Source organism: Giraffa tippelskirchi, chromosome 10 (genome assembly GCF_054371585.1).
Source record: "Giraffa tippelskirchi isolate mGirTip1 chromosome 10, T2T-mGirTip1v1.2.pri, whole genome shotgun sequence".
Lineage (NCBI taxonomy): Eukaryota > Metazoa > Chordata > Mammalia > Artiodactyla > Giraffidae > Giraffa > Giraffa tippelskirchi.
Genome location: NC_137284.1, coordinates 92,675,463 through 92,702,599, shown reverse-complemented (window position 1 = coordinate 92,702,599; position 27,137 = coordinate 92,675,463). Strand labels below are relative to the sequence as shown.

Genomic DNA, 27,137 nt, shown 5'->3' with positions numbered 1-27,137 from the left:
CAAAAAACTGCTTTTCTATTTGTTTCTTTTCTTCTTGCTTATCTGCATTCCCTAATATTTTCGCAGCAAGCTCGTATTGCTTATGTCATTTTTAAAGGATTTGTGTGGTAGAACCAAGAGAATATGTGCTTCTTTCTCTTTTGTCTCTTATTCACTGATTGTTAAATGTAAGTTATTTAGAATTTAATTACAAAACAGTGAATGAGCTCTTTTGTTATACACTGAAGATCTATAGAGGAAAAAGGTGGTCTTTGCTTTAGAAGTAATTATAATGGAGCAGACAGGTAAATCAGAATTTACACACAGTGATATAAATGCTAAAATAGAAGTGTATTTGGGGTGTTAGGGTAGACCTGATAACAAAGTATGGCACTCATTGTGGGGGGCAGGCCAGGGAGGCTTTCACAGAAAATGGGATGCTCGAGGGTTTTTTCTTTGTGTAGTTTGGCTGTGCCACTCGGCTTGTGAGATCCTAGTTCCCCAACCAGGGACCAAACCCAAGACCTCAGCAGTGGAAATGTGGAGTCTAACCATTGGACCACCACGGAATTCCCTAGATGCTCGAGTTTTAATCTAGACTGGGCTTTCTCTGCCTCTTCACTGCTGACACTTTGGGCTGGATAATTCTTTATTGAAGGGGCCATACTGTGCACTCTAGGACGTTCAGCAGCAGCCCTGGTCTCTCTCTACCACCGGATTTCAGTAACTTTCTCCCATTCATGTCAGCACTGTGACAGACAAAAATGTCTCCAGACCTTGCTAAATGTCTCTTGAAGAGCAGAATAGCCCTGGTTGAGAACCACTGGTCTAGATTCTAGAAGGACAGGTGGTCAGACAGACTCAGGTGTCCATCCTCGATTCTAGAAGGCTGGGCGGTCAGACAGGCTCAGGTGTCCATGCTTACGTACCTCTGAGGTGGGGGGTGGTGGAAAGGAGAAGTAACGGGGCAGGAGGAAATGGGGGTTGCAGATGCTTGTTGTCATGAGTGCGGTGATGGTTTCACAGGCTTATTCACGTGTTAAAACTTGTACATTTTGCATATGTACAGTTTATTGTTGTTCAGTCATCCAGTCCTGTCTGACTCTTTGTGACTCCATGGACTGCGGCACACCAGGCCTCCCTGTCCCTCACCATCTCCTGAAGTTTTCCCTAGTTTATGTCTGTTGCATCAGTGATGCCATTCAGCCATCTCTTCCTCCGACGCCCTCTTCTCCTTCTTCCCTCAATCTTTCCCAGCATCAGGGACTTTTCTAATGAGTCGGCTGTTCTCATCAGGTGACCAGAATACTGGAGCTTCAGCTTCAGCATCAGTCCTTCCAATGAGTATTCAGGGTTGATTTCCTTTAGGATTGACTGGTTTGATCTCCTTGCTCTCCAGGGGATTTTCAGGAGTCTTCTTCAGCACCACAGTTTGAAGGCATCGATTCTTTGGCGTTCTGCCTTTACTGTTCAACTCTCACAACCATATGTGACCCCTGGGAAGACCAAAACCTTGTCTGTACAGACCTTTGTCAGCAGAGTAATGTCTCTGCTTTTCAACACACTATCTAGGTTTGTCATTGCTTTTCTGCCAAGAAGCAATAGTCTTCTGATTTCATGGCTGCAATCACTGTCCACAGTGATTTTAGAGCCCAAGAAGAGGAAATTGGTCACTTTCGCTTCCGCCCTTTCCCCTTCTATTTGCCATGAAGTGCTGCGGCTGGATGCCATGATCTTAGTTTTTTTAATATTTAGTTTTAAGCCAGCTCTTTTACTGTCCTCCTTCCCCCTCAGCAAGAGGCTCTTTATTTCCTCTTTGCTTTCTGCCATTAGCGTGGTATCATCCTCATATCTGAGGTTGTTGATGTTTCTCCTGCCTGTCTTGTTCCCAGCTTATAACTCATCCAGTCTGGCATTTTAGTTTACCAACTTGATAATTCTAAAGTCATCTGTGCTTGCTATCCCCACTTAAAATAAAGGCATATGTGTGCTTGTAATTCCCCTGTCTTTTCATAAAGAAGTTAAGGTGGCACCTCCTCTTCACCCCACAGTCCCCTGCCATTTGGCTCCCTTCCTGCCTTCTGATTCATTTGAGATAGTGTCAGGATTGAGTTCCCAATTGCATCCTAATGGATTTTCCAGCCCTTCTCTTCCTTGACCTTGAACCCTGGGCATGAGGTCGTGGTAAAGGCATAAAGGCAGGTCGAGAACATCCGCTCTCTACGATACGACTTCACTAGCAGTGGTGTGCATGGTGCCGTGTCTGGGACAGAGCGGGAGTGACACCTGAAGATGCTGGCGCTCCCACCTGTTGCCCTGGTCTCTTTGTTCCTGAGACGCGTGGAATGTGGGGTCATCTGCTGAGACTGAAGGGGATGGGAGTGGGAAAGGGAACTTGAAAAGACTGGGAAGATTTGAAATAGCCTCTGTGGGTGATGGGCTGGTCAGCAGCTCCTGAGAACAGGGGACTGGCAGTGGCTCAAGGGGTCAGCCTTCCCCATACTCGATATGGGGCAGAGAGGGTTCTTGCCTTCTCTTTGGTGTCTGAAATATCATTGTAGTCAACTCCTGTGCTTTCTGGCCAGCTGGCTCTGAATTTCTCCACCTAAATTTAAAGATAGATTCATTTGTTTTGTTTTCAACGCAGAAAACATAAGGTAGAAAGTGAAAGTACTACCACAGTTGTACTTTTTCAGATTGCCTTGTTCATGGCTTGATGTATTTTTTGTGGAAGACTTTTTTTTCCTTATAAACTAAAGTGTGTTTTTTCTTGCAAACAGTAAATGATGTACATCTTTCCCTGTTAGCGTGTAGCAAAAGATATTTAAATATATGTCGTTGTTCTTCAGTCGCTAAGTCATGTCCAACTGTTTGCGACCCCATGATCCGCAGCACACCAGGCTTCCCTTTCCTTCATTGTCTCCCGGAGTTTGCTCAAACTCACGCCCATTGAGTCTGTGATACTGTCCAACCATCTCATCCTCTGTCACCCCCTTCTTCCTCTTGCCCTCAGTCTTTCCCAGCATCAGGGTCTTTTCCAGTGTATCCTAATTTATGAGCTGTTACTCTATTTTTTAATTTTACATGGTTTCCCATTTCTTGCTATTATAAGCAGTTCCATGATGGACATATTGGTAGCTAAATCTTGGCATACATCTGTGATAACTTCATTAAGATAAGCTTAGCAAAAAAAAAAAAAAAGATACACTTAGCAGCAGAATTTGAAATTCTAGGTGTTAGGTTTTTGATCCAGAGTTTAATTGACCTCTAGAAAGGTGGTACCAGTTTATCACCTTTATTCTTCTTCAGAATCCTCCCTGACACCTTTTAATCTTAAAAAAAAGATATTTACTAATATTGAGGGTCAAAACAGGGCATCTCCTTATTTTGTATTTCATTTTATGATGTGACCTCTTCAAAGAATGAAGGTATACTTATTTCTCTTCTTAGTCAGCCACCAGGTGTCATACTTGATCACACTGCGACTCTGTCTTCATAGACCTTTGCTGCCTTTATCGTCTTCCTGTTGACTTAGTAAGAAACCATATTAAACACCTAAACGGTGGCCTTTGGAAAGCACATAGCACTTATCTCACGGATGCAGGCTACACCCTTCGTTTGCTTAATGGGTATGTGGGGCCGAGTGGATTGGCCTTTCCCGTGAGAACTGGTAGACAGGATAAACCCACTCTGCCACGCAAGGATTTTAATTACTGCTGAATTGATCAGTGTTTGGGATAAGCAGCTTTTCAGCTTCATATAACTCTCCAAAGTCACCTAGTAGTTTTCACAGGATCTCAAGCAGGAACAGCCTCATACAGCATGATTTGTTTCTCTTCCTGCCTCTTCCTGCCAGTCTCCTTTCTGAGCCTGGGCCAGTATTTCCCTGGCTTTGTTAATAAAAGCATTTTGTGCAACATGCCGCTTAGGTTGGCTCCTGGTATTTAAAAGTGAGATTTTGGTATTCCCAAGTTACTCATAGGATTGCTATGAATTTACAACCAAAGAGCTTGATCCAGGATCATCAAAATTAAAACTGTGAACAGTATCATGAAAGGTATTGTCAACTTCATCCCATCAGTTCTCAAGGAGCACCCACACCAGCAAGAACTGAGTGTTCTCTTGCTTTCTGCTGTGCTAGTGGGATTCACAAATACATGTTTTTGTGTATTCAAAAATCAACTGTAGAATATGATTCAGCCATGACAAAGAATGAAGTACATGTGTTAGTTGCTCAGTGGTGCCCAACTCTTTGCTACCTCATGGACTGCAGCCTACCAGGCTCCTCTGTCTATGGGATTTTCCAGGCAAGGGTACTGAAGTGGTTTGCCATTTCCTTCTCTAGGGGATCTTCCCAACCCAAGGATCTAACCCAGGTCTCCTGCACTGCAGGCAGATTCTTTATTGACTGAGCCACCAGGGAAGCCCTGATACATACTACAACACGAATGAATCTTAAAAAACATTATGTAAGCTAAGTAAGGGGAGTCATACACAAAGGACCACATATTATGTAATTATATCTGTATGAAATGTCCCAGATAGGGAGATCTGTAAAGACAAAATGGGTTAGTGGTTGCTGGGGTCACAGAGAAAGGGAAGGGGCTTCATAGGTGTAGGGTTTCTTTTGGGAGTGATGGAAATATTCTGGAATTAGATAATGGTGACAGTTGCACAACATTGTGAATATACCAAAACCCCCCGAATTGTACACTTTATAATGCTTAAAATGATAAGTTTTACACATGTAAACCCATGGCTGATTCATGTCAATGTATGGCAAAAACTATTACAATATTGTAAAGTAATTAGCCCCCAACTAAAATAAATAAATTAATTTATAAAAAAAAATGATAAGTTTTTTGTTACGTTCATTTTAGCTCAACTTTATTGAAAAAAAAAAAAGAACAAAGCTGTCTATCATGGCTGTTGGGAAGCTGTCTCCCTAATCTCTTTCCAGAACTGCCAAGCTGCCTATCTGATTCCTTCTTCCCTCTGACTCTTAAATTTCCTGTTCATTTCTATAGCAATAGTTACTGACTGAAGAGGGGTTCTGTCCTCTCTTTCCTCCCACTGTTCATCCTGATCCTCTGCTTCCTGGACTCGTTGGGATACTGTTTCTGGATTAATTGATGCCCTGTGGTTCTACTGTCATCTCCGTATATCTAAAGTCAAGGACCTGGTTCCCCTCAACAGCTGGCCCAAGCCGGTACAGACCCACTTCACACCTTTTGGTACTAGGGTTGGACAGGGCATTCAGGGCCAGGAGAGAGGGTAATGGAATGTGAGCTTTGCCTGCTTCTCTGGCTAGCTTCCTGCATTTTATAATAATTAGTGGACAGTGACACATCTTCTTTCCTTAAGAAATTTGGTCAGGCTGCTTCTGGACATATTGAACCAGGAAACAAATTGATTGATAATGCATCAAGAAATTGATTGTCTTCAGGGAATATGGCTAAATTTTCAGCAAGGGAACAAGAATTCTCTGAGATGAAATGGCAAACTGGTATTATATGGTGGATTTTAAACAATTTAACTCAGTAGCAGTGTATTTTTAATGAAGAACTAAGATAAAATTTCCCCAGTAATTTTTCATGTAATGTTGGGACTTGGTAGGCTGCACAGGCCCCTGTGGGGCTGCTTCCGTAATTATGGTCTGAGTCCAAATACAGGCCTGGGTCTCTAGACCAGGCACTTAGGGGCAGAATAGCCTCTCATGCAGGCCCAGGGCCCAAGAGCCACCTCCAGACCCTCCCAACCCCAGTAGTTACTTCCCGCCAAAGCTGGAATGTGGCTCCTGGCAACAAGAGCCAGTAAAAATGTGCTCAAGGGCCCACTCTGAGAAACACCATGCAGTCCAGAGTCATAAAATGAGAGAAGTGTAGTCAACAAAGTGGAGCTCAGACACCCTTTGTTCTGGTAGTTCCTCAGCTCTTCAGAGGAAGCTTGAATTCAGAAAAAAAGTTAAAACCACTTGCTGAGGCACAGTGATGTACTGTGTAGCGTTATTTGTAGCTTTAAAAAATTGTCAACAACCCAGGTGACCCAAATTGAAAAGTCTTAAATAAAATGAATGACTAAGTAAATTATAATTGATGGGTTATTTTTTACTATATTAGATTATTTCTGATTTTTTAAAATGCTCTTTGCTAAAGTAGAGAAAGATGAATACTAACATAAGAAAATGTGAAAATATTTTAAAATGGCAAAATGTGCGAGTGAAAAACCAAATATCTTGTTTAACCATGAAGTATTAGAGCATTTTATTAGAACTGAGAACAAAATGAAGATGACCACACTATTACTACTACTACTTATCTTTGTTCTTGGCATACTGCAATACAAAGAATAATTAGGAAATAAGTGATGTAAAAGTTAGGAGGAGACCAGACTGCAGTTTTGTTAGTGACATATGATTGTTTCCATTCAAGGAGTTGACTGAAAGTTATACAAGATAGGAAAGAGTATGTACAAAAATCAGTATTCAGATGACAGCCTATTAGAAATTATAACAGAAAAAACTCTTTTACACAAAAGAAGGTGAAGAAAAGAACATACCTAGAAACAAAAATTTTCTGGAGAGTGTAAGATCTCTCTGTGAAGAAAACTTTGAAATGCTATTGATAGATGTAAAAGAACTTGAGTAAGTGAATGCTGTAATCTGTCCTTGGATACATGCAAATGTTCTTTAATAAATATGTACATTTATACTGATACTAAATGAAAATACCAATAGATTGTTTCAGACTAATCAAGCTGATCATAATGTGGGAAAGAGTCAGAACTAACCATAAAAACTCTGGAAGAAATGATGAATAAAGGGGGATTAGTGTCAAAATATATAATGAAATATATATATATATATATATCATTTAAAAGTATTCTTACTAAAACAGTCCCATGGTGATTTTGGAGTAAATTGTACATTTAGATTACTAAAACCTTTTTACCACACTGTCCACCCTAAGATATTTCTGGATTTATAATAATCTATTTCTTTCACTTATCACCTGGTTTTTTTAGAGTAATTTACTTATTTTTATTGAAGTACAATTGACTTACATTGTTTCAGATGAACGACAAAGTCGATTTTATTCTTGTATTATATGTAAACACATATTCTTTTTTAGATTCTTTTCCATTATTGGTTTTTACAAGATAATGAATATAGTTCCCTGTGCTATGTAGTACACACTTGTTTATTTTATATATAGTAGTGTATATATGGTAGTCTCACATTCCAAATTTATTCCTCCCTCCTGTCTTTTCCCTTTGGTAACCATGTTTGTTTTTCTCTGTGCATCTGTTTCTGTTTTGTAAACAAGTTCCTTTTTTTTTTTTTTTTAACCACATGTAAGTGATATCATATATTTGTCTTTGACTTACTTTCCTTAGGATAATCATCTCCAGGTCCATCATGTTGCTGCAGCTGGCATTATTTCATTCTTTTATGGCTGAGTAATATTCTATTGTATATATATGCCACATCTTCTTTAGCCGTTCATCTCTAGATGAGCATTCAGGTTGTTTCCATGTCTTGACTAGGACTGTAAATAGTGCTGCTATGAACATTGGGGTGCATGTATCTTTTTGAATTAGAGTTTTCCTCTCTTCTGGGTGTGTGCCCAAGACTGAGATTGCTGGATCATGTGGCAACTCTGTTACTAGTTTTTGAGGAATGTCCATGCTGTTCTCCATAGTGGCTGTGCCAATTTACGTTCCTACCAACAGTGCACAGAGTTCTCTTTTTTCCACACCATCTCCAACATTTATTATTCGTAAATTTTTTTTTTTTAATGTATTTGACCGTGCTGGGTATTTGTTTTTGTGCAGGCTTTCTCTAGTTGTAGTGAGCAGGGCTCCTCTCTAGTTGCAGTGCATGGCCTTCTCACTGTGGTGGCTTCTCTTGTTGCAGAGCATGGGCTGTAGGGTGCACAGGCTTCAGTAGTTGCAGCTCAGGCTCAGCAGTTGTTGCACGCACAGGCTTTGTTGCTCTGAGGCATATGGGGTCTTCCTGGACCGGGAATCGAACCCATGTCTCCTGCATTGACAGGCAGATTCTTCACCATTGAGCCACCAGGGAAGCCCTATTTGTAGGCTTTTTAATGATGGCCATTCTGACCAGTGTGAGATGGTACCTTACAGTAATTTTGATTTGCATTTATCTAATAATTAGCATTATTGAGCATCTTTTCATGTGCCTGTTGGCCATCTGTATGTCTTTTTGGAAAGATGTCTGTTTAGGTCTTCTGCCCATTTAAAAAATTTATTTATTTTTTTCTGCTCATTTTTGATTGCACTGTTTGTTTTTTGATAATGAGCTATATAAATTGTATGTTTTGTAAATTAAATCATTGTTGCTTGTATTATTTGCAGATATTTTTTTCCCCGTCTGTAGATTGTCTTTTTATTTTGTTTATGGTTTCCTTTGCTATGCAAAAGCTTTTAAGGTTAATTAGATCCCATTTGTTTATTTTTGCTTTTGTTTCCATTACTCTAGGAGACAGACTTATGAAAATACTGCTGTGATTTTTGTCAAGTTGTGTTCTGCCTGTTTTCCTTTAGGAGTTTTATAGTATCTGGTCTTAGATTTAGCTCTTTAATCCTTTTTGAGTTTATTTTTGTATATGATGTTGGAAAATTTGTTCTAATTTCATTTTTTTACATGTGATTGTCTAGCCACAGTATATTTTAAACCTGTTATAGAAGTATAGCAGTTAAAGCAGTGTGATACTTACACATAAATGGGTAGAATTAGAATAATTACAGACCCAGATATGTCCACAGTTAGTGTGTAATCAAAGTAGCATTTAAAATCAGCAGAGGAAAGATGTTCTGAGCTAGTGAATTTGTGAATATTTATTTTTTGTGGCCAAGTCTTTGATGTAGTGTTTATACTCCATAATCTACCTTTAAAAAAAAAAAAGTCAAAAAGAAACATGTGATACTGTTAATTTAAAATGCAGAACCAAAGCCACTGAGCAGCAGCTGATGCAGTTACTGGCTTCTGTGTGAAAAACTTTCCCCTCTTCTTTCCTTAGTCTCCTTGTTGCCTGGGATGAAGAGAGTCCATAATTTAAAGCCGGGAGAGAAAGCATGACCTCATCCCCCTCCTTTCTAAATGAGCCACTTTTGGCATCAGCAGTTGACTGGGGAGAGTAAACAGAAACTCCCAGTCAAAGCCCTGGAACCCCAGTGCCCGGAGTTCTTTCCTTTTTTGCTGCAGCCAGTGTAAACTTTTGTAAAAGACCAGTGGTGAAGATTAGTGTATTAATGATTGCATGGAGGCCAGCACTGCTGTAAATGAGACACATCACTACTGTAAGCCAAAATGAAACAGAAGAAAAAGTATCCTTTTTACTCTGAAACAACAACTGAACAAGTGTAAAAGCACTACATTGTTTGTTAATCGGCTGTACTCCAATACAAAATAAAAAGTTAAAAAAAAAAAAAGGCACTCTACTTACACCTGGGGATACTGTTTAAAAAAGTAATCTCCAACTAGGAGCAGCCTTTCTAAGTAAACCTTAGATCCCAGAGCTATTTTTAAAAACTCTTAATTAAAATTTTACTATCTAGTCCATATTTGTAGAATGTCAACTGATATAGGAGGAATGGTAGGTTTAAAAAAACACTCTTTCACAGTCAACACAGTAATATTTGCGCCAGCCAACAGTTATCCTTGGGTACCTAAACAATTGGATGAAAGGCAGTGGGGAAACATGATAGTCACAGAATTTTTAAAATGGCACCCCGCAGGTTAAAAATGTAAAAAGGAAAAGGAGAGAGAGGTACCATTTTGCTGTGATACACTGAAAAGGCCATAGCATCACCTGCGTGACACTCCCACCAAAATATGGGAGTCCTTTTTTTTGTTGCTCAGTCACTCAGACGTGAGTGTCATGTCACTCAGACACTAAGTTATGTCCACCTCTCTGCGACCCCATCGACTTCAGCATGCCAGGCTCCTCTGTCGTTCACTGTCTCCCAGAGTTTGCTCAAATTCTTGTCCATTTGAGTTGGTGATGCTATCTAACTATCTTATCCTCTGCTGCCCCTTCTCCTTTTGCCCTCAGTCTGTCCCAGCATCAGGGTCTTTTCCAGGAGTTGGCTCTTCACATCAGGTGACCAAAGTATTGGCGCTCCAGCTTCAGCATCAGTCCTTCCAATGAATATTCAGTGCTCCTGAGGAGCAGTCCACGTCCAAACGTACCCAATTCCTCCCAATAACGTCATTTAGATTTTTTTTTAAGCTCCTTAACTTCAGGATCTAATCAAGAACCAGGACTATCATTGTTTCCTCACAGTAAATTTTGAGCATAATCTATGGGAATCTTACTGTTGAGGAAATAATGATTGTCCTGGTCCTTGATTAGATCCTGAAGTTAAGTAGCATTAAAAATCCCTGGTGGTTCAGACTGTAAAGAATCTGCCTGCGATGCGGGAGACCTGGGTTCGATCCCTGGATTGGGAAGATCCACTGGAGGAGGGCATGGCACCCGCTCCTGTATTTTTGCCTGGAGAATCCCCATGGACAGAGGAGCCTGGTGGGCTACAGTTCATGGGGTTGCGAAGAGTCGGACACGACTGAGCAACTAAGCACACACACAAAAAAGTCTCAGTAATGTTATTGGGGGAATTGGGTGAGTTTGAATCTGGACTGCTGTTCGATAGCACTGAATTCCTGTAGGCTCCCTGAGGGTTACTGGTGGTGAGTAGCTTGAGAGACTGCTGTTCTTAGGAGACTCACACTGCACTCTCTTTAAGGGTGAGATGTCCCCAGGCTGCAGCTCACTCTCACTTGGTTGAGAATGTGTGTATGTGTGTGTATGTGTATCTGTGCATGTGTGTGTGGTATGGGGGTGTTCATATATCTAGAAATACATGTAAAGTACAGTGGGAAAATGTTAGCGATTGGTAAATCTGAGTGTAAAGTAGAAGACTTCATTACAGTGTTAACCAGTTTTTTTTCTTAACATTAAGTTGGGAAATTTTCCAAAGTATAAAAATATTGTAAATAAAGTGAACCCACAAAATGGGAGATAATATTTTCTCATTATGTGGTAAAGGATAGATTTCCTTAATCTATGAAAACAGAAGAGTGTTAACAATCCAATAGAAAAAGAGGTAGTAGGAAGAACAGGTACTCCACAGTCAAGATATGAAAAAATGTTTAACTTCTCTCACAGTAAGAAAGCAGGTAAGTAAAAATGAAAATAGCATTTTTAATTTTGCCTGGCAGAGTTAAAAAAAGGTTTATAACATGCTGTGTGAGGAGACAGGCATGAGACAGTAGGCACTGACATATTAATGATGTGAGTGTGAATTGATATAACCTTTTTGGGGGACAGTAGGGGTTAAAAATTAAAATCCGCACCTTCTCCTTAGGTATGAGCATATCTAAATCACTCACCTATGTAAGTGCACCATGAAGTCTGTATGAGGATGTTTGTTAGAGAGTACTTTATAATAATAGCAGAAGATGAGTAGCAATTTAAATGGCCATCCCAGGGCACTGGTCAGATGAGGCCAGAGAAGAGATCCAGGCAGTGCGGCTGCCACCCTGTGCACCTGTACACAGAGCGAGGCAGCTTCTGAAAGGACTCTCTGGATAAGGCAGGTCTCTAATATGCAGTTTTCCAGTTTTCAGTGAATAAAGGGAGATGGTAAACAATTTGTAAATGTAACAAAAATTGTTTATTAAAAGGGAGGATCTGGGTACTGGTTACATGGTTGCATTCACTTCCTGAAAATCTGTCAAGCATATCTGTCCATATAACATATATTAGAAGCTTACTGAGAAATTCCAAAGAGAGAGAAGATAATAGGAACACTTATGTGTACAGAAAGTGTTTCTAGAGGGATATACAAGAAACTGTTCATGTTGGCTGCCAGTGGAGCAGGGTATTGAGGGACAGAGGTACAGCAGAGGCTTTCTAGTACTGTACTTCTTTTTTTACGTGTATTGCTGTTAAAGAAGTTAGTAAAATACCTTTTAAATGATAGCAGGAAAGTATAGATTATGGTAATAGGATTCTGACTAAATATATGTAGTCAGATAAAGATCATATACATATATCTGACGTGTGTTTAAGAAAGAAAGAAATTCAAAGGAGGAAATTCAAAGTTAGATACTATCGGTTTTTTTTTTTAGCTGATGAGACTGAGTTTCAAATTTCAAACAGAATTGTTCCATTATCAGTATGCAAGTAACATGAGACTCTTAAGAATATAACGATGGCCCAGGTTACATCATTCCAGTAGGAACAGGTGTCCTCAGGCTGGAGAAACATTCCAGGGGCAAATGAAAGGTAGCTTACCCCACTGGCCTTGGTGCCTTTCGCTTCTGTCATCACAGTCTCATTTTAAGCTGCCATTTTCTGTCATAAACTGTCCTAGATCATATTAGCCAGGCAACATGTCATGACCATCTTTCTGCTCCTTTTACATTTTGTATTTTTTAGAATAACTGCACAAAGACTTGCCCACTTGAACAAGTGCTTGATGAACTTTAAGCTGGGGAATTTCAGTTATCAGAAAAACCCTCTGAAATTGGGAGAGCTTCAAGGAAATCACTTCACGGTTGTCCTCAGGTAAAGAGCTGCAGCAGGGAGTGCAGATCAGGGAGGATCTTCTTGGGTCACCTCGAGTCTCTTCAGAATGGTTGTTAATTCCAGTGAGCTGGCACCAATGGTCTTGGCGGCCTAGGAAGGTGAGGTGGGGTCCGATGGAGCTGGGAGAGCAAACCCAGCTGTAGTGTTTGTACCAATACAGCCACTACTGTACCAATACTCCGCTATTCACTCAGCGCCACCTTTGGAGTGAGGCCGTCTCCTTGAAATACAAAAGACAGCCTACGCTTCCACCTACCTAGAATAGGCAGATTCGTAGACACAAAAAGGTAGAATAAAGGTTACCTGGGGTGTAAAGCGGAGAAGGCAATGGCACCCCACTCCAGTACTCTTTTGCCTGGAAAATCCCATGGATGGAGGAGCCTAGAAGGCTTCAGTCCATGGGGTCGCTAAGAGTCGGACACGACTGAGCTACTTCACTTTCGCTTTTCCCTTTCATGCACTGGAGAAGGAAATGGCAACCCACTCCAGTATTCTTGCCTGGAGAATCCCAGGGATGGCAGAGCCTGGTGGGCTGCCGTCTATGGGGTCGCACAGAGTCGGACACGACTGAAGCGACTTAGCAGCAGCAGCAGCAGCAGGGGTGTAAGGTGGGAAGATGAAGAGTTACTGTTCAGTAACTGGAGTTTCCAATTTGAGAAGATGAAATAGTTCAGGAAGTATATAGTGGTAGAGGTTGTACAACACTGTGAATGTACTTAATGCTACCATATTGCACACTTAGAAATGGCTAAAATGGTAAATTTTGTGTTGTGTATACTTTGCAATTTTTAAAAAGACAAAATCCTTGGGAGGTAGAGAGAAAGCTCCACAGGACAAGGAAAAGGCACAGGAGCCAAGCCATGCCACTTATGATTTGCATCTCTGAATGTGTTTGCCTGTAAATTTTTCTCTCTGGGTCATTTGGCACCCCCCGCCCCCCAGAAATATAACAGGAACAGACAACCAAGTGGAACAAGCCATGAACTCTCTCAAGGAGATTGGGTTTATCAACTACTATGGAATGCAAAGGTTCGGAACCACAGCTGTCCCCACATATCAAGTTGGAAGGTTTGTATTTAATTTCTTAACTTTTGTCTGAAAGAACTCGCTCATTTAAAAAAAAAAGAAGGATTTTTTTTTTTTTTGGTCAGTGGGGTTTTTAGTTATTTCTAGATTTCCTGGAAAACTGGACCAAATAAATCCTTTTAGATGACCGACTGATCTACAGCCTCCTTCTAAGTTTTGTTCTGTTTTATGATAGTTCATGTACAAGGTGAAAAAGTAAGTCAGGGTTCAAAGAGCTTTAACCTGATAAGTCAGTTTTTTCTCTCCCACCTAATAGCCCATCCAGGGATTGTGTTTTCTTTTACACAGGTACATCTTGGCTCAGTAAGTGACCCAGCAGTAGCAGTTGGGTAACTCAGGCCCAGAGTAGCCTGAAGGAGACATACAGTTTATGGTCTCTGTTAACAGGTGCTTCCTAATTTCTTAAACTGGTACCTGCCCTTCCCTCACCCTTTAAAGAAAGTGGTGTAGGATGCAGTTAGCACATAAAATTTATTTTAAGAACTCTCTGATCAGCTTTGTGATAATAGGAAATCGCTCTAGGTGAGTTGGATGGGAATCCCATCAGTAAAGACTTGGGTTTCTAAGCTTACTTACACTATCCTGCTGTCCAGTGGATACTCTGTTACCTAAATGATTATTCACATGGCAGTTAGGATTGGGAAGCTTGAGTTGGAAGTGATCTGAGAGATTATTTAGTTCATGTTCTTCCAGGCACTTCAAATTTTTTGCTTTAGCAAAGGTGAAATTTGGGCTTGGGGACGCAGCTGGAGCTCACTGGTTTGTCACCTGCAGTCCTGAGAGGAGAGGGATCTTCTCAACTTCAGTCCCATGATTTCAGTCCATGACTCTATGAAGTTGCATTTGTTCACGCATCCTTAAGAGCACAAAATGAAAATATCATGTAGTAGTATTTCCTCTACCTCTCTGAGACTGTGTTGTGAGGGTAAAAAGCTCAGGAAAAAGGGGGAAATTCTTTGGCAGTCCAGTGGTTAGAACTCCGTGCTTCACTGCCAAGGGTTCAATCCCTGGTTAGGGAACAAAGATCCCACACGCCACATGGAGTGGCCAAAAAAAAAAAAAACAAGACAAAAACCACTCATATAATTCAATAACAATAAAAATACCTAATTTTAAAATGGACAAAGAATTTGACTGTTCCCCAAAGAAGATACACAGATGACTAATAAACACATGAAAAGATGTTTAGTACCATTAATTATTAGGGAAATGTACATCAAAACCACAGTAGGATATGACTTAGTACCCATTAGGGTGGCTGTTACTTAAAAAAAGGGAAAGAAAGTAAGTGTTGGGTGTGGAGAAGTTGCAGCCCTTGCACACTGCGGGTGAGAATATGAAATGGAACCGCCATTGTAGAAATGACATGGACAGTCCCCAAACTAAAACACAGAGCTACTACTATATGATTCTGCAGTTCCATTTCTGGATGTATACCCAAAAGAAATAAAAACACTCAACAGATATTTATACACCTATGTTGAGAAGAGCATTGTTCACAATAGCTAAATGGTAGAAGCAGCCAAATAGGTAGGTGTCCATTAACAGATGAACTGATAAACAGAATGTCCATAGATGCAGTGGGATGCAGCCTTAAAAAGGAAGGCAGTTTTGACACATGCTACAGCACAAATAAACCTGAAGACTTTTATGCGAAGTGAAATAAGCCAGTCACAAAAGGGCAAACACTATGTAATTCCTCTTACCTGCGATTCCTAGAGTAGTCTAATTCATAGACAAAGTAGAATGGTGGTTGCCAGGAGCTGTGGGGAGGGGAAAGAAGGAGTTCCTGTCTACTGAATCCTGAATTGGTCATGAAAGATTGAAGAGCCCTGGAGGCAGATGGTCCTGATGGTTATATGACAGTGTGGCTGGACTTGATGTCACAGAACTGTCCACTTAAAAATAGCTGAAATGATAAATTTTATGCTATATATACTTTACACAGTTTATAAAAGAAGATGAAAAAAGGAAATATACTAATAATGTCAGAAAAGTAGAAAACATTTTAACATAGGATGGCTTATTGTAAACCACATATATCCATCTTTACTATGGTGACATATACTGAACCTTCATGCATGTGGTAGTATCTTAAAAGTGTTATGTAAGAAGTCTCGTAGTTAAGCAACTTTACATTATACCAAGTGTTGGCACACTTTTTCTGTAGAGGGTCAGGTCATAAATAGTTAGACTTTGTGGGCCACAGAGTGTGTCCGGCAGCTCCTCAGCACTGTTGTTACAGGGTGAAAGCAACCAGAGATAGCACATGTTAATGAACACGGCTGGTTTTCAGTAGAACTGTTTGCAAAATCAAGTGGTCAGCCAGAGAGCAAAGGTTTTTGCACACAGAAGTCTTTTTTTCATGTTACCTGGTGCACCACCACCTCGTCCTGAATTAGCACTGTGCTCTTTTTGGAAATATTACCGAAGGCCTAGGCCAGCTGAGTAATGTTTTACTCAGGAGGGTGTTTAAAGACTGTTGGAGCATGGCTTGTTCCAGGACTTCAAGAATGGCCAGCAGTGGGATATCTTTTAGAATAATTCATTGCACTAGTAGGTTAAAACTCTACTAACTAGTTAGTAGGTTAGTTATTTAACTACTAGTTAGTTAACTAGTAGGTTAAAAATGTGATCTCATTAGTATATACAGTAGCATTTTACATAAAACACAAGAAATATCTCATATAGATTAACTTAAGTGTGAAAAATAAAAACCCTAGTTAAGTAGAAAAACAGAAAAATTAATAGGAGGGATTTTTGTTTTCTGGTAGTAGGAAGGGCTTTCTGACTACAAGCCCAGAAATCTTAACGAGGAAAAAATGTTCAGGTAAGATACACGAAATATATCCTCTGAGTGGCAAAAGATAGTATAATAAAAGGAAAAGGAAAAATACACGTAAAGATCAAACAGGTCTTGAAATCTACACTCTGAAGTGTTAACAGTGTTTGTTTTTTAGAGGTTAGATACCAGGTAACCTCCTTTGTTCTGTACTGTTTAATTTTATAGAAACATGTATAACTTAGCAAAAGTAAAGATACTTCCATTTTGGTGAGAATTATAATGCAGAAAGATAAATTGTATTTATTCTCTTTACCTAGGCAAGAAATTTTTTAATATAGGGGAGAAATTTTTTGAAAGTTTCAAATATTGATATGTAAAGACTGATTTATACAGATAATACCATGTATAACAGCTTAAAGCATGACTAGATAGTATTTATACTGTATAGCATTTTAAAGATGAGATGATACTAAATGTTATGGTACTAAATGATATAAATGTTATATTCTTAATTTTCTTTTCTCTTTTTAGTTCTTTTGACATTTACCTTTGAAACCCATGTCATTATATCAATATTAGTTTTTCTGCTTTTAAGTTTAATAAAATATATAAAGTTAACATGATTTGTTGACTCTACAAATTTGGACAGATAAAACTCATCTTAATGCAAAATTAAGTAAAATAAATGCTGTTTAATTTTAGAGCTATACTACAAAATTCCTGGGCTGAAGTCATGGATTTAATATTGAAACCCCGTTCTGGAGGTGAGAATAAAAATCATCTTAAGAAAAAAAAAAAAAAGAATATATGACTCGATATTCATGAAATTGCTTTGAGTAAAAGTATAGGTGCAAATTGGCTTCATTATTTCAAAATTTTTGTATCTTTATTTTTGTACAAGTCTTATGTATATATTAGAGACTTGTAATTTATCTCTTATTTTCAGCTCTTTAGCTCAAGCTCATCTAATTTATTAACTCATAAATGAATACATTCATTTCCTTTTCTTTGTGCACTACTAAATCTCTGAATGTACAGGAATCCAAACAGATTTCACTGGTGGTTAATTTGTCCAGGAGTTGGTGATGGACAGGGAGGCCTGGCATGCTGCGGTTCATGGGGTCGCAGAGTCGGACACAACTGAGCGACTGAACTGAACTGAATTTGTTATAAAAACAGAGTGTAATATAATATAAAAACTTGGAGAAAGCACACTGAGAATTTTTGTCCGAAGAGTTCATTAAAAATTCTAATGTCATACTGTACTGAAAAAGGATTTAAGTATCACTTTATAAATCACCAAAATAATTATGTCCACTGTGGATGATTATTCATTTGCACATTAAAAAGAGATAAGGTTGTGTAATTTTATGGAACGTAACCCATTACATTTGACAATACAGTAGAAAAAGAGAGGGAAGGAAGAAAGGGCTGCCTAGGTTTTGTCTGACGTTGAGTCGGCTTGGCAGTGCTCAGCAGTTGACTTTAAGTCCTGAGATGGTAGCATGAAAGCCGTCTAGTTCTGTAAGCTCTCTGCCTTTCCTGTCTTTTCATTTCTGATTATTACTATCAGGTGAGCAGAAGCTCTTCCGAGTACCTCTGTCATAAATAGCGCTTCCTAATTTTGTCTTTGTGAAATGTTTTAAGTTATGGAAGTCTGTCTTTTGGATAAAGTGTTTAATCACTGCTTTTTTTCCGCCCCTCCCCCCCCCAGCTGAAAAGGGGTACTTGGTTAAATGCAGGGAGGAATGGGCGAAGACCAAAGACCCAGCCGCTGCCCTCCGAAAACTACCTGTCAAAAGGTGTGTGGAAGGGCAGCTTCTCCGAGGACTTTCAAAATACGGAATGAAGAATATAGTCTCTGCATTTGGCATAGTGAGTGCAATTTGTGAAGTCAGGCCCTGACTCAAGGTCGCTTAATGCTTTGAAATTTTTATCTTTAAACTTTACTAAATTTCGAAAGAACAGAAGGTAAATAAGGCTCCTTTGGTGATCTCTGAGAGCTGTGTTACCTGACTGATCCTTGTTTAGACCCTGGATGGTGACTGGGAGGGCGGCGGGTGCAGCCAGTGGAGCAGTGACAATTAACATGGAGGGCGTGAAAAAAGCATCCATGTGGGAAATAGTAGCTATGAGGAGGTTTGATTTAAATGAGGTATTAATGTCTTGGTATTTGAGAAATTCAGAACTCATCATAGAGGTCATTTCTTGATCACTCTCCAGCATTAGAATGTAACCTGCCTCAGTGAGAGGGTTACACAGTACATTTAGTGTGGTTTCTCTGGGTACCATCCTGGTGAGTATAGCCTATATTTGTGTTTGGATACTGTAATCCCAATAGACTAAAAGTTTCACTTTTAATTGTTAAGTCTTGCTTGTTGTTCCCCAGATGTACCCCCAAAAAATCAGGATTCCTGTTCCAGGAAATTAGTTCTCAATCACTCATATAGGCTTTTGCCTTCTGTACAATTAGAAAGCACTGTTAGCTCTAAGATTGATGTGTGATGTGTAAGTTCCTTGAGTTTGAAGTCTGTGTCTTTGATTTAGTTTAGGGGTCCCCAGCCCCTGGGCCACGGACTGATACCCGTCCATGGCCTGTTACGTCCATGGCCTGTTACGAGCCAGGCTGCACAGCAGGAGGTGAGCAGTGAGTGAGTGAGAGATGCTTCATCTATATTTACAGCCACTCCCCATCTCTTGCATTGTTCCCTGAGCTCCGCCTCCTGTCAGATCAGAGGCGGCTTAGTAAGCATAATGCACTTGGATCATCCCACCCCTCCCCACCCTCTGTGTCCGTGGAGAAATTGTCTTTCACGAAACCAGTCCCTGGTGCCAAAAAAGTTGGGAACCGCTGATGTAGAGTATGAATTCCAAAGCACTTGTTTTCTTCACATTCACATCTGCACTGTGTGGGTACGAAAAGGGAGCTGCTGCTGATTGTGAATACCTTGCAGTCTGAGGGGTTCCATCTCTGAATCGGTTGCCATGGATCAGTCGCTGTTTCTGTAAGCTCTTAGAAAAAGTGGGAGATGGAAGTTAGGAATTTCTTAGATGAGGCGTGCCACTTAACAAATGGGATATCTTGGCAAGTACAGTACTTTTAGTATTCAGAATATTTTTTTTTTCTCTTGTTTTTTTTCCTCCCCTCAGATACCAAGAAACAATCGCTTAATGTACATTCACAGCTATCAGAGTTACGTGTGGAACAACATGGTGAGCAAGAGGATTGATGAGTACGGGCTGAAGCCTGTGCCAGGCGACCTTGTTCTTAAAGGAGGTAAAAGGCAGACACCATCCTTACTCAGCCCACTTTGGGGTCAGTTGTTTGACACTAGTGCTGAAAATCCAGCCTGGCTTCTGGTTAAGATAGAGAGCTTGTGTCTGGTAAGCTTGAGATGAAAGGACAGTGTAAGCTCAGACTGACTGGTTTGGATCTGTTATCTTTAAAGAAAAATGCTTCTGAGTTGAAAATATGCACTTTAGTCTCCATTGTCTTAACTCGGATAAGATTTGGAATAAGTGTTGCCTAAAATCCCTTTCCAGATCCTAACCTGCGTCTGTCAAATACTTCTCTACACCTCTGAAGGTACTTCAGCCTCCCTGCTGTTCTAGGTCAGCCTCAAAGAGTTTCTTTTAGTCAACACAAGACTGGAGCTCACTTTGCTTGGGGGCTCTGATATGATAGACTTTTAGTGCATACTCAGTGCCTGACATGTTCATAAAATGAGCAAACAGCCCCATCTGCTATTGACCCCTTACTGTGTGCCAGGTCTTCTAAGTAAGCCCTTTACTTTAAAGCTCTCAGTATTACTGTGAAGTATGCTGTTTTTCAGACGAGGTTCAGTCACTCACCCTAAGGTTCCACAGCTGGTTTAAAAAACAGAGAAAGTTGGGAATGGAACTAAGTCTGTCCATTTCCAAAGTCGATGTTCTCCTGGTATAGTCTGCCCCGAAACTGTCTGGGGACAGAGCCTGCTCATCTGTAGGTGTGCCCAGTAAATCCACTAGAGCTTTTAATTTGTACAGAAATTTTAATTAATCTGTTCCTGATTTAATTGTTCCTTATCCAATAGTGCTCACATCTGGTGGGTTTTAATGTCCCCTGTGCCACCACATTTCATCCTGTGAATACTGACCGGGTTGTCTTTTTCGCCATAGTTTATTCTTCTAGCAAAGTGCACTCGTTTGTGATAGCTTTCAAGATTGTATTTTGTAGTATTATTTGAGGAAAAAGCTAAAAGGATTCCTAAAACATAAAGTTGCAGCTGAGAAATGGTTTACTTTAAGTTTTCTGCTTTTTCTAAATCCATATTTATTTCTTAAATAGATAAATAGAAAAGACAGAAAGGCATATATTCCAAATTAATTTCTTTAAGCTTCATGGGCCACTGAACCTATATCAGCTTGCATTTCTGATTGCTTAGATGTATGTAATTTTAGAAGATTGGACTCTTGAAAATGCTGCCCATATTCTTAATTTATTCATTGGTGTATTTTCAGCCACAGCCACCTTTATTGAGGAAGATGATGTTAATAATTACTCCATCCATGATGTGGTAATGCCTTTGCCTGGTTTTGATGTTATCTACCCCAAGCATAAAAGTAAGTTCCCTGTGTGGGGAAAATAGTTAAAGTCTAAGAGTACAGAGTACAGAGAGAGGAAAATAAAATCAGTATTAATTTCCATCAGTCTTGAAAAAAATGTTTAGATTTCAAATATACGTAAGCCATGTTTACTTGTAAAAGTCTCCCTGATATGGATGCATTCAGATGGATGATTTAAATTAAGAAACCAGATGGTGGAGATTGTGGTGATAGTGATATTGTTGGTATTATTATTGTTGTTGCTGTTATTATTGGCACTATTATTTAAATTTCTGAAATTCGCTAATTCTTATTAAGGATGGAAGGATTTGGAAAGTGTCATTGAGAAAGTGATTGAATAATTCTACTTTGTGGTGGTTTAGTTGCTAAGTTGTATCTGACTCTTTGCGACCCCATGGACTGTAGCCCACCAGGCTCCTCCGTCCATGGGATTCTCCAGGCAAGAATACTGGAGTGGGTTGCCATTTCCTTCTCCCGGGGATCCTCCCGACCCAGGAATCAAACCTGGGTCTCCTGCATTGCAGGCAGATTCCTTATGGACTGAGTTGCTAGGGAAGCCCCAATTCTACTTAACATTGCTTTTTTTAAAGCTTTTATTTTTTTAACCATATAAGTAATATTGTTCATTGGACTCAGAAGTTTATAAACTGGAAACTTAGAAATTTCCAGAAACTTAGAAAATTTATAAACTGGAAATTCCCTACCCTTATTTCCCATGTCCTAGAGGCTGTTGAAAATTACTTTTGTACCTTCATGGATGCCATTGGCGGGGGCTGGGGTGGGGGGAGGATGGTTGGAACTTTCATTGTTCAAGGATTCAGAACTTGAAAAAAAAGAAGCAGCCCTGAGTGTGGGACCAACTTGGTGGAACTGACCCTGAAAGTTTACTCCTCGCCAGGGCTGGTCTGTAGGAGGTGTTTTCCTGTTAAAAATTCTCTTGAGAGGACAGAAATAGTTTGCTTATTGATGTTATATTCCTTGAAATAACAAAATGCTTAGGATTAGCACCCTTCTTTTATAAGGCAAATACTTATGAAAGAGTTGAGTGGTTATCTTCCATTTCCATGTTGACCTAATCACATTGCTGTGTGAAGTTGGCCTCATGGAGGGAGAAGGATTAGAGAAGAGTGGGAGAAGAAGTAAAGGAGGTGCATGCCCGAGGGACGCGGCCTGCCTGTGCCGTGGGGTTGGTGGGCATGGCCTGGTGGGGAACCCAGGAGACCTGTACCAGGAGCTAGAGAAAGAAGGCACTGAGGTGCTCAGAGCCACACTTGCCCTCTTTCCAAGAGAGTAAAAGAAAACATTCTTTTCTTCTTTCTGGTACCTCTCAAGGTCAGAAACTTTGGGTTAGGCATTCCCAGTTGTCCTCATAAGTGGGTTATGAGGTCTTTCCTTGACCCTGGTCTACCTAACATTTTTTTACAAATGACTTGAATAAGAAATCTGATTTAATGTTTGCAAGTAGTATTACCCAAAATAGTTAATTATATGAAAAGTAAGTATTTAAAAGGTATTTAAAGTACCACAGAGGGCATTTAATACAGTTAAATGTAAATTCTCACATTTATGCTCAAAGATCAAATGTGTAGATGGAAAAGGCTACTTTGGTGGTAGTCTTCATAAAAGCTATCCAGTGTTACTATACCATAAACCTGTCACCCAAGGCAGATTAGGACTCGGTGGGGACTACAGAGCATTTGGGGGAACATGTTGGTCTAGAGAAGAGATGGCTTAAAGTCCCAGTACTTATGAACACCTGTGGAAGGGGGCAATTGATCTGTGTCTGAAACCAGTCAACGGAAGTCACACAAAGAGTATTTCAGCTTGGCAAAAGAAGATCTTTCCAATAATTGCATGCTTCACGAGGTAGTAGCTCCCTGTGGATGGCAACGTGCACGCAAAGGCTGGGTGCCTGTCTCTCTCTGGTGTTATAAAAAAAGATTCTGCATCAGGTGCGAGGGTGAGCCAGATGGTGTTCCCAGGTCTCTTATTTTTATACAATTATTTATAACTACCTTCTTCTGGAAAGAGTTTGAGGCTCTGTATATAGTCTCTTCCAACTCTGAGTACATGTAAGTTGCAGTTGAGTAATTTCTGATGAAATGGTCTTTTGTGCCTGGCTTGGGAACCTTATACCCAGATACTGTGTCTGGTGGGAGAGATAATCTACAAGTTGGAAACAAACCTAAACTGGACACACCTAGTACTAGTTAGTAAGGCAGTAAATTTTAATTCCAGAGAAGAGGTTGGATTATAAATTGATGTGACTAATTTTGTTAAGATGATCTAACTGAACTTTTGTTACCTTCTTTGTAGTCAAGCTCAAGGTAGCTTGCTGACATGCAGCGTTCCACCTAACTTTTTTGTGTTTTTTATTAGTTAGTGAAGCCTACAGGGAAATGCTCACAGCAGACAATCTTGATATTGACAACATGAGACACAAAATTAGAGATTATTCCTTATCAGGGGCCTACCGAAAGATCATTATTCGTCCTCAGAATGTCAGCTGGTGAGTAATAGTCTTGAATGAAATAGGACTGAATTACTATGTGAGATTTTAAGCTTTTGCATCACATAAATATTTTTCAGTGCTTACAGCCTGGTATATGAGTGTTATTGTTGTTATTAAATAGTATTCTCATAACTACTACTGTTCAGTATTTTTCAAGTTATCAGGAGATAAATGAATTCAAATATAGTGAAAGTGGCTAAGTTTACATCTTATTGACATTGGTTAATTATTGAAGAGATGTGCCGAGAATGAACTTTTTCCCTGTTTCTAAAGAAACTTGGTATTTTCTAGCTATCTTACTCAGAATTAGCTGTTAGTTCCACACTGTTTTGATTGTTTCAACACCATTTTTCTAGAGAGAAAAAAACATTTGTATTAACCCATTTTAAAATTCCTTAATACTTAGTATTATGTAAAGCTTTATTTGATAAATAAAAACTTAAAGCCTGGACCAGTTGCCCACTGTCAGGAAATTCTGTCATTTCCTTCTCTCTGTCTCCTCTTCTCGCTTTGCCTCCTCCCTCCTGTTCTCTGGATTGCAGGAAGAGGTTGGCAGAGTTGTCCTTGCTCTTGCCCACTCTGGAGAGCAGTTTCTCAAAATGACACAGTGCTGTTAGTGGTAATAACCACTCTGGAAAAAATATAAATGCTGTGATTAATTCAGTCTCATCTCTGCCAAGTGAAGTTTACTACATATCAACCACATACAAAAGAATTTCCATCCTAGGGAAGCATCTCTCGTCTTTCACATAGATTGCCATCATCTGTCACTTTGCTGTGTAGTATTTGTATATAAAATCTAGCCTTATTCTGTTGCTGAATAGTCTCACCTAGAATTATCTCCACTAGGCCTATGTGTTTTTCTTAAGCAAATGGTGATGAGCAGCCTAGTACCTGTTATAGAAATTCACATTCACACTTTTCTTTCTTTATATGTTTGAAGGGAAGTTGTTGCATATGATGATCCTAAAATTCCACTCTTCAACACAGATGTGGACAACCTGGAAGGTAAACCACCACCAGTGTTTGCTTCTGGTAAGTTTACTTAGCCACCAGTTCTGTGTCAACTTGGAGGTGTTTTCTCATACAGAAACATTTTTAAAAAACTTACCATCACCAACCACTTCCCAGCCCACTCTGTGATTTCTATTTTGTGTTTTGTCATCTTAGTTTTAAGATTAGAGCTGGAGGTCAGTGATGAAAGCAGTGTTTTGCACTGAAAATGAATGAACATTATAGAAGGTTATAATATCATGTGATTGAATATCCTCCCCTCCACCATAGAGAGTTAACGAAGATGAGTGAAAATCCAGCAAGAGAGTCTAAGACATTGTCTGCCTTTTCACCATCAAATTCTTGTTGCCTTTTCTTTGTCCAGTTTCACCGTGTGGTGAAAACATTGTACATGGGTTTCCTTTTCTGTCACCCACCCTTTTTAGGAAGGGTCCAGGTAGAATTATTGTAGAGAGTCAGCTGGATCCTTTACTCACAGATCCCCTTCTGCCACCCTCCTTCTCTGGGAAGCCAGCTGAGGAAAGGACCACAGTTCTTTTTGTATGGAGATTACGTGACTCACACCAGGCTGTCTGCAGCTGCCTTACTTTTCTGTCTGTTGTCTCCTTTCTTGCCTGGCAGACGGCAAATACAGAGCTCTGAAGATGGATTTTTCTCTCCCTCCTTCTACCTACGCGACCATGGCCATTCGCGAAGTGCTTAAAATGGATACCAGCATCAAGAACCAGACCCAGCTGAACACCACCTGGCTCCGCTAAGGCCTGTGTCCCCATATTAGAAAATGCAGACTTGTGTTGGCTGGCTTCCTGTTGATTTTCCTCTTAGTGCAGACCCCTGTGTGGATTTTGGATCTTTGTAGTAAAAGACTATTTGTATTTTTCCAAGTTTTTATTAGCTTAATTTGCAATATTTGTACGTATATAGAAATCGTGAGGATCCTCACTCTAGTTCAGAGAATATAAATTGGTTAGAATATATTTCAGGTGCTTAAATCATAGCAAAATGTCAGCTTTTATTGGCTTTATAGTCATTTTAAAGAAATTTGGTTTAAAGTAGCAGTTTTACATTTTGCTACATTCTTGAAGGGCAATAGGAATTTTTAATGCATCTCTGAATGTATACATAACAATGCATTTTAAGAGAAAATGCAATGAAACAAATATCGACTATGGATAATAATTAGTGACACCCCTCCCCTCAGAAAAACCCTATAAATATAAATAACAGTACTCATGCTTATATTAATGGTGGTAAAACATCCGCAGGTTTATAAACACAAAAGTGATTGTTATTATCCATGAACCAGGTTCGACTAAGTGTATTATAGACTTTCCGGTTGCAATAGCTTTTGCATTTATTATTATCATTGCCTTGCAGGAGAGTTGCATCAATAGGGCTTTTTTTCTTTATGTAAACATGTGCAGCTATTTTTAGTTAAGATCTACTTTTTACTTCAGGTGCCTTTTATGTTAACTCTTTCCGCTGGACTGATATTTGCCCAAAAATAAATGATAGAGAAGAAAACTTTTGCAAACTTAACAAGGGCTCCTCCTATCAGCAGCATTCCCTTTGTTACCCATGGCGGAGATCTTTCCAGTTCTGGCCATGCATCAAACTGTGCTCTGGTACGAAAGCATAAATATGCCTTTCCAAGGGTGTGTGACATTATTGTATCAATTTTTATTTTCTATCATTTCTAGAACCAAATATAATAAATATTTTTTAAAACTCTGTCCTACTGGTAATATTAATAAATGACATAAAAACCTAAAACTGAATGCAAATGAGATTCTTGGCCCTGCTGAAGGCAAAAAACCAGGTGAAGAAGGGCTCCTCAGAACAGGTGTGTCATGAGCGAGTGTGGGGTAATGATGGCATGTAGAATTGTAGGGCTGATAGACCCTGTGAAACTGGAGGCAAGGTGATTCTTACAGTAGCACGACTCACTTGCCTTCCAGCGTGCTTTCTCGGTGGAAGAGACAGGGATGGAGAAAAGTTGCCCTGCCAGGAGCATCACACCAGGGGAGTGTGGATGTTGTCCATCCTCTGTCTGGCAGTGGAAACAAGGTGGAAAACTGTTCTTTAGTGCTGGTATTTTAATGCTGTCTGTCACATTGTAGAGGTTAAAAAGGTTAGAACTCTTCTGGTAAATTAGCCTTTCAGCTGGCTAGTTTCTAAAGAATCTTTTGCCTCACAAGGACCAAAGGTATTAAATGTATATTGGACTGTTTGTACTTTACAGTGCTAGCAAGTTATTCTTCATCAGACTGATTAGTGTGAAAGTATTTATTATGAGAACCTGACTCTACATATTGTAAGTACATTCAGTACTGCTGCGTTTATAAATTTACCTTACTCCCCCCAAAAAAGTGAGGCTAAACTTATGTTTTCTTCATTTTTGAAATACCTGTGGCTCTTTGTGACAAGTTAAGTTTCCTGGCTGCATAAGCCAACTACCAATTTGTATATGTCTCCTCTTAGACACCAGTGGAAAATAATGGTTCACGGCAGATTCTCAGAGCCATTTTGAGACTTGGGGACA

General features: G+C 39.7%; 1 protein-coding gene across 7 annotated transcripts in view; it reads left to right on the top strand.

Annotated features, from left to right (window-relative positions):
- Window positions 1–26,368, top strand: part of PUS7 (pseudouridine synthase 7) — a 52,595-nt gene extending 26,227 nt beyond the window's left edge. For 4 of the 7 annotated variants that reach the window (XM_081535886.1, XM_081535882.1, XM_081535883.1 and 1 more), the window contains 9 exons: window positions 12,444–12,572; window positions 13,536–13,661; window positions 17,167–17,228; window positions 18,179–18,339; window positions 19,615–19,741; window positions 20,965–21,066; window positions 23,449–23,578; window positions 24,525–24,616; window positions 25,217–26,368. In XM_081535886.1, the coding sequence (XP_081392012.1) occupies window positions 12,444–12,572; window positions 13,536–13,661; window positions 17,167–17,228; window positions 18,179–18,339; window positions 19,615–19,741; window positions 20,965–21,066; window positions 23,449–23,578; window positions 24,525–24,616; window positions 25,217–25,353 (1,066 nt within the window). In that variant the 3' untranslated portion in view covers window positions 25,354–26,368. Of the gene's footprint in view, window positions 1–12,443; window positions 12,573–13,535; window positions 13,662–17,166; window positions 17,229–18,178; window positions 18,340–19,011; window positions 19,105–19,614; window positions 19,742–20,964; window positions 21,067–23,448; window positions 23,579–24,524; window positions 24,617–25,216 lie in introns of all 7 variants that reach the window. The other 3 variants (XM_081535880.1, XM_081535881.1, XM_081535885.1) reach the window with 1 other exon arrangement.
- Window positions 26,369–27,137: the final 769 nt, after the last annotated feature.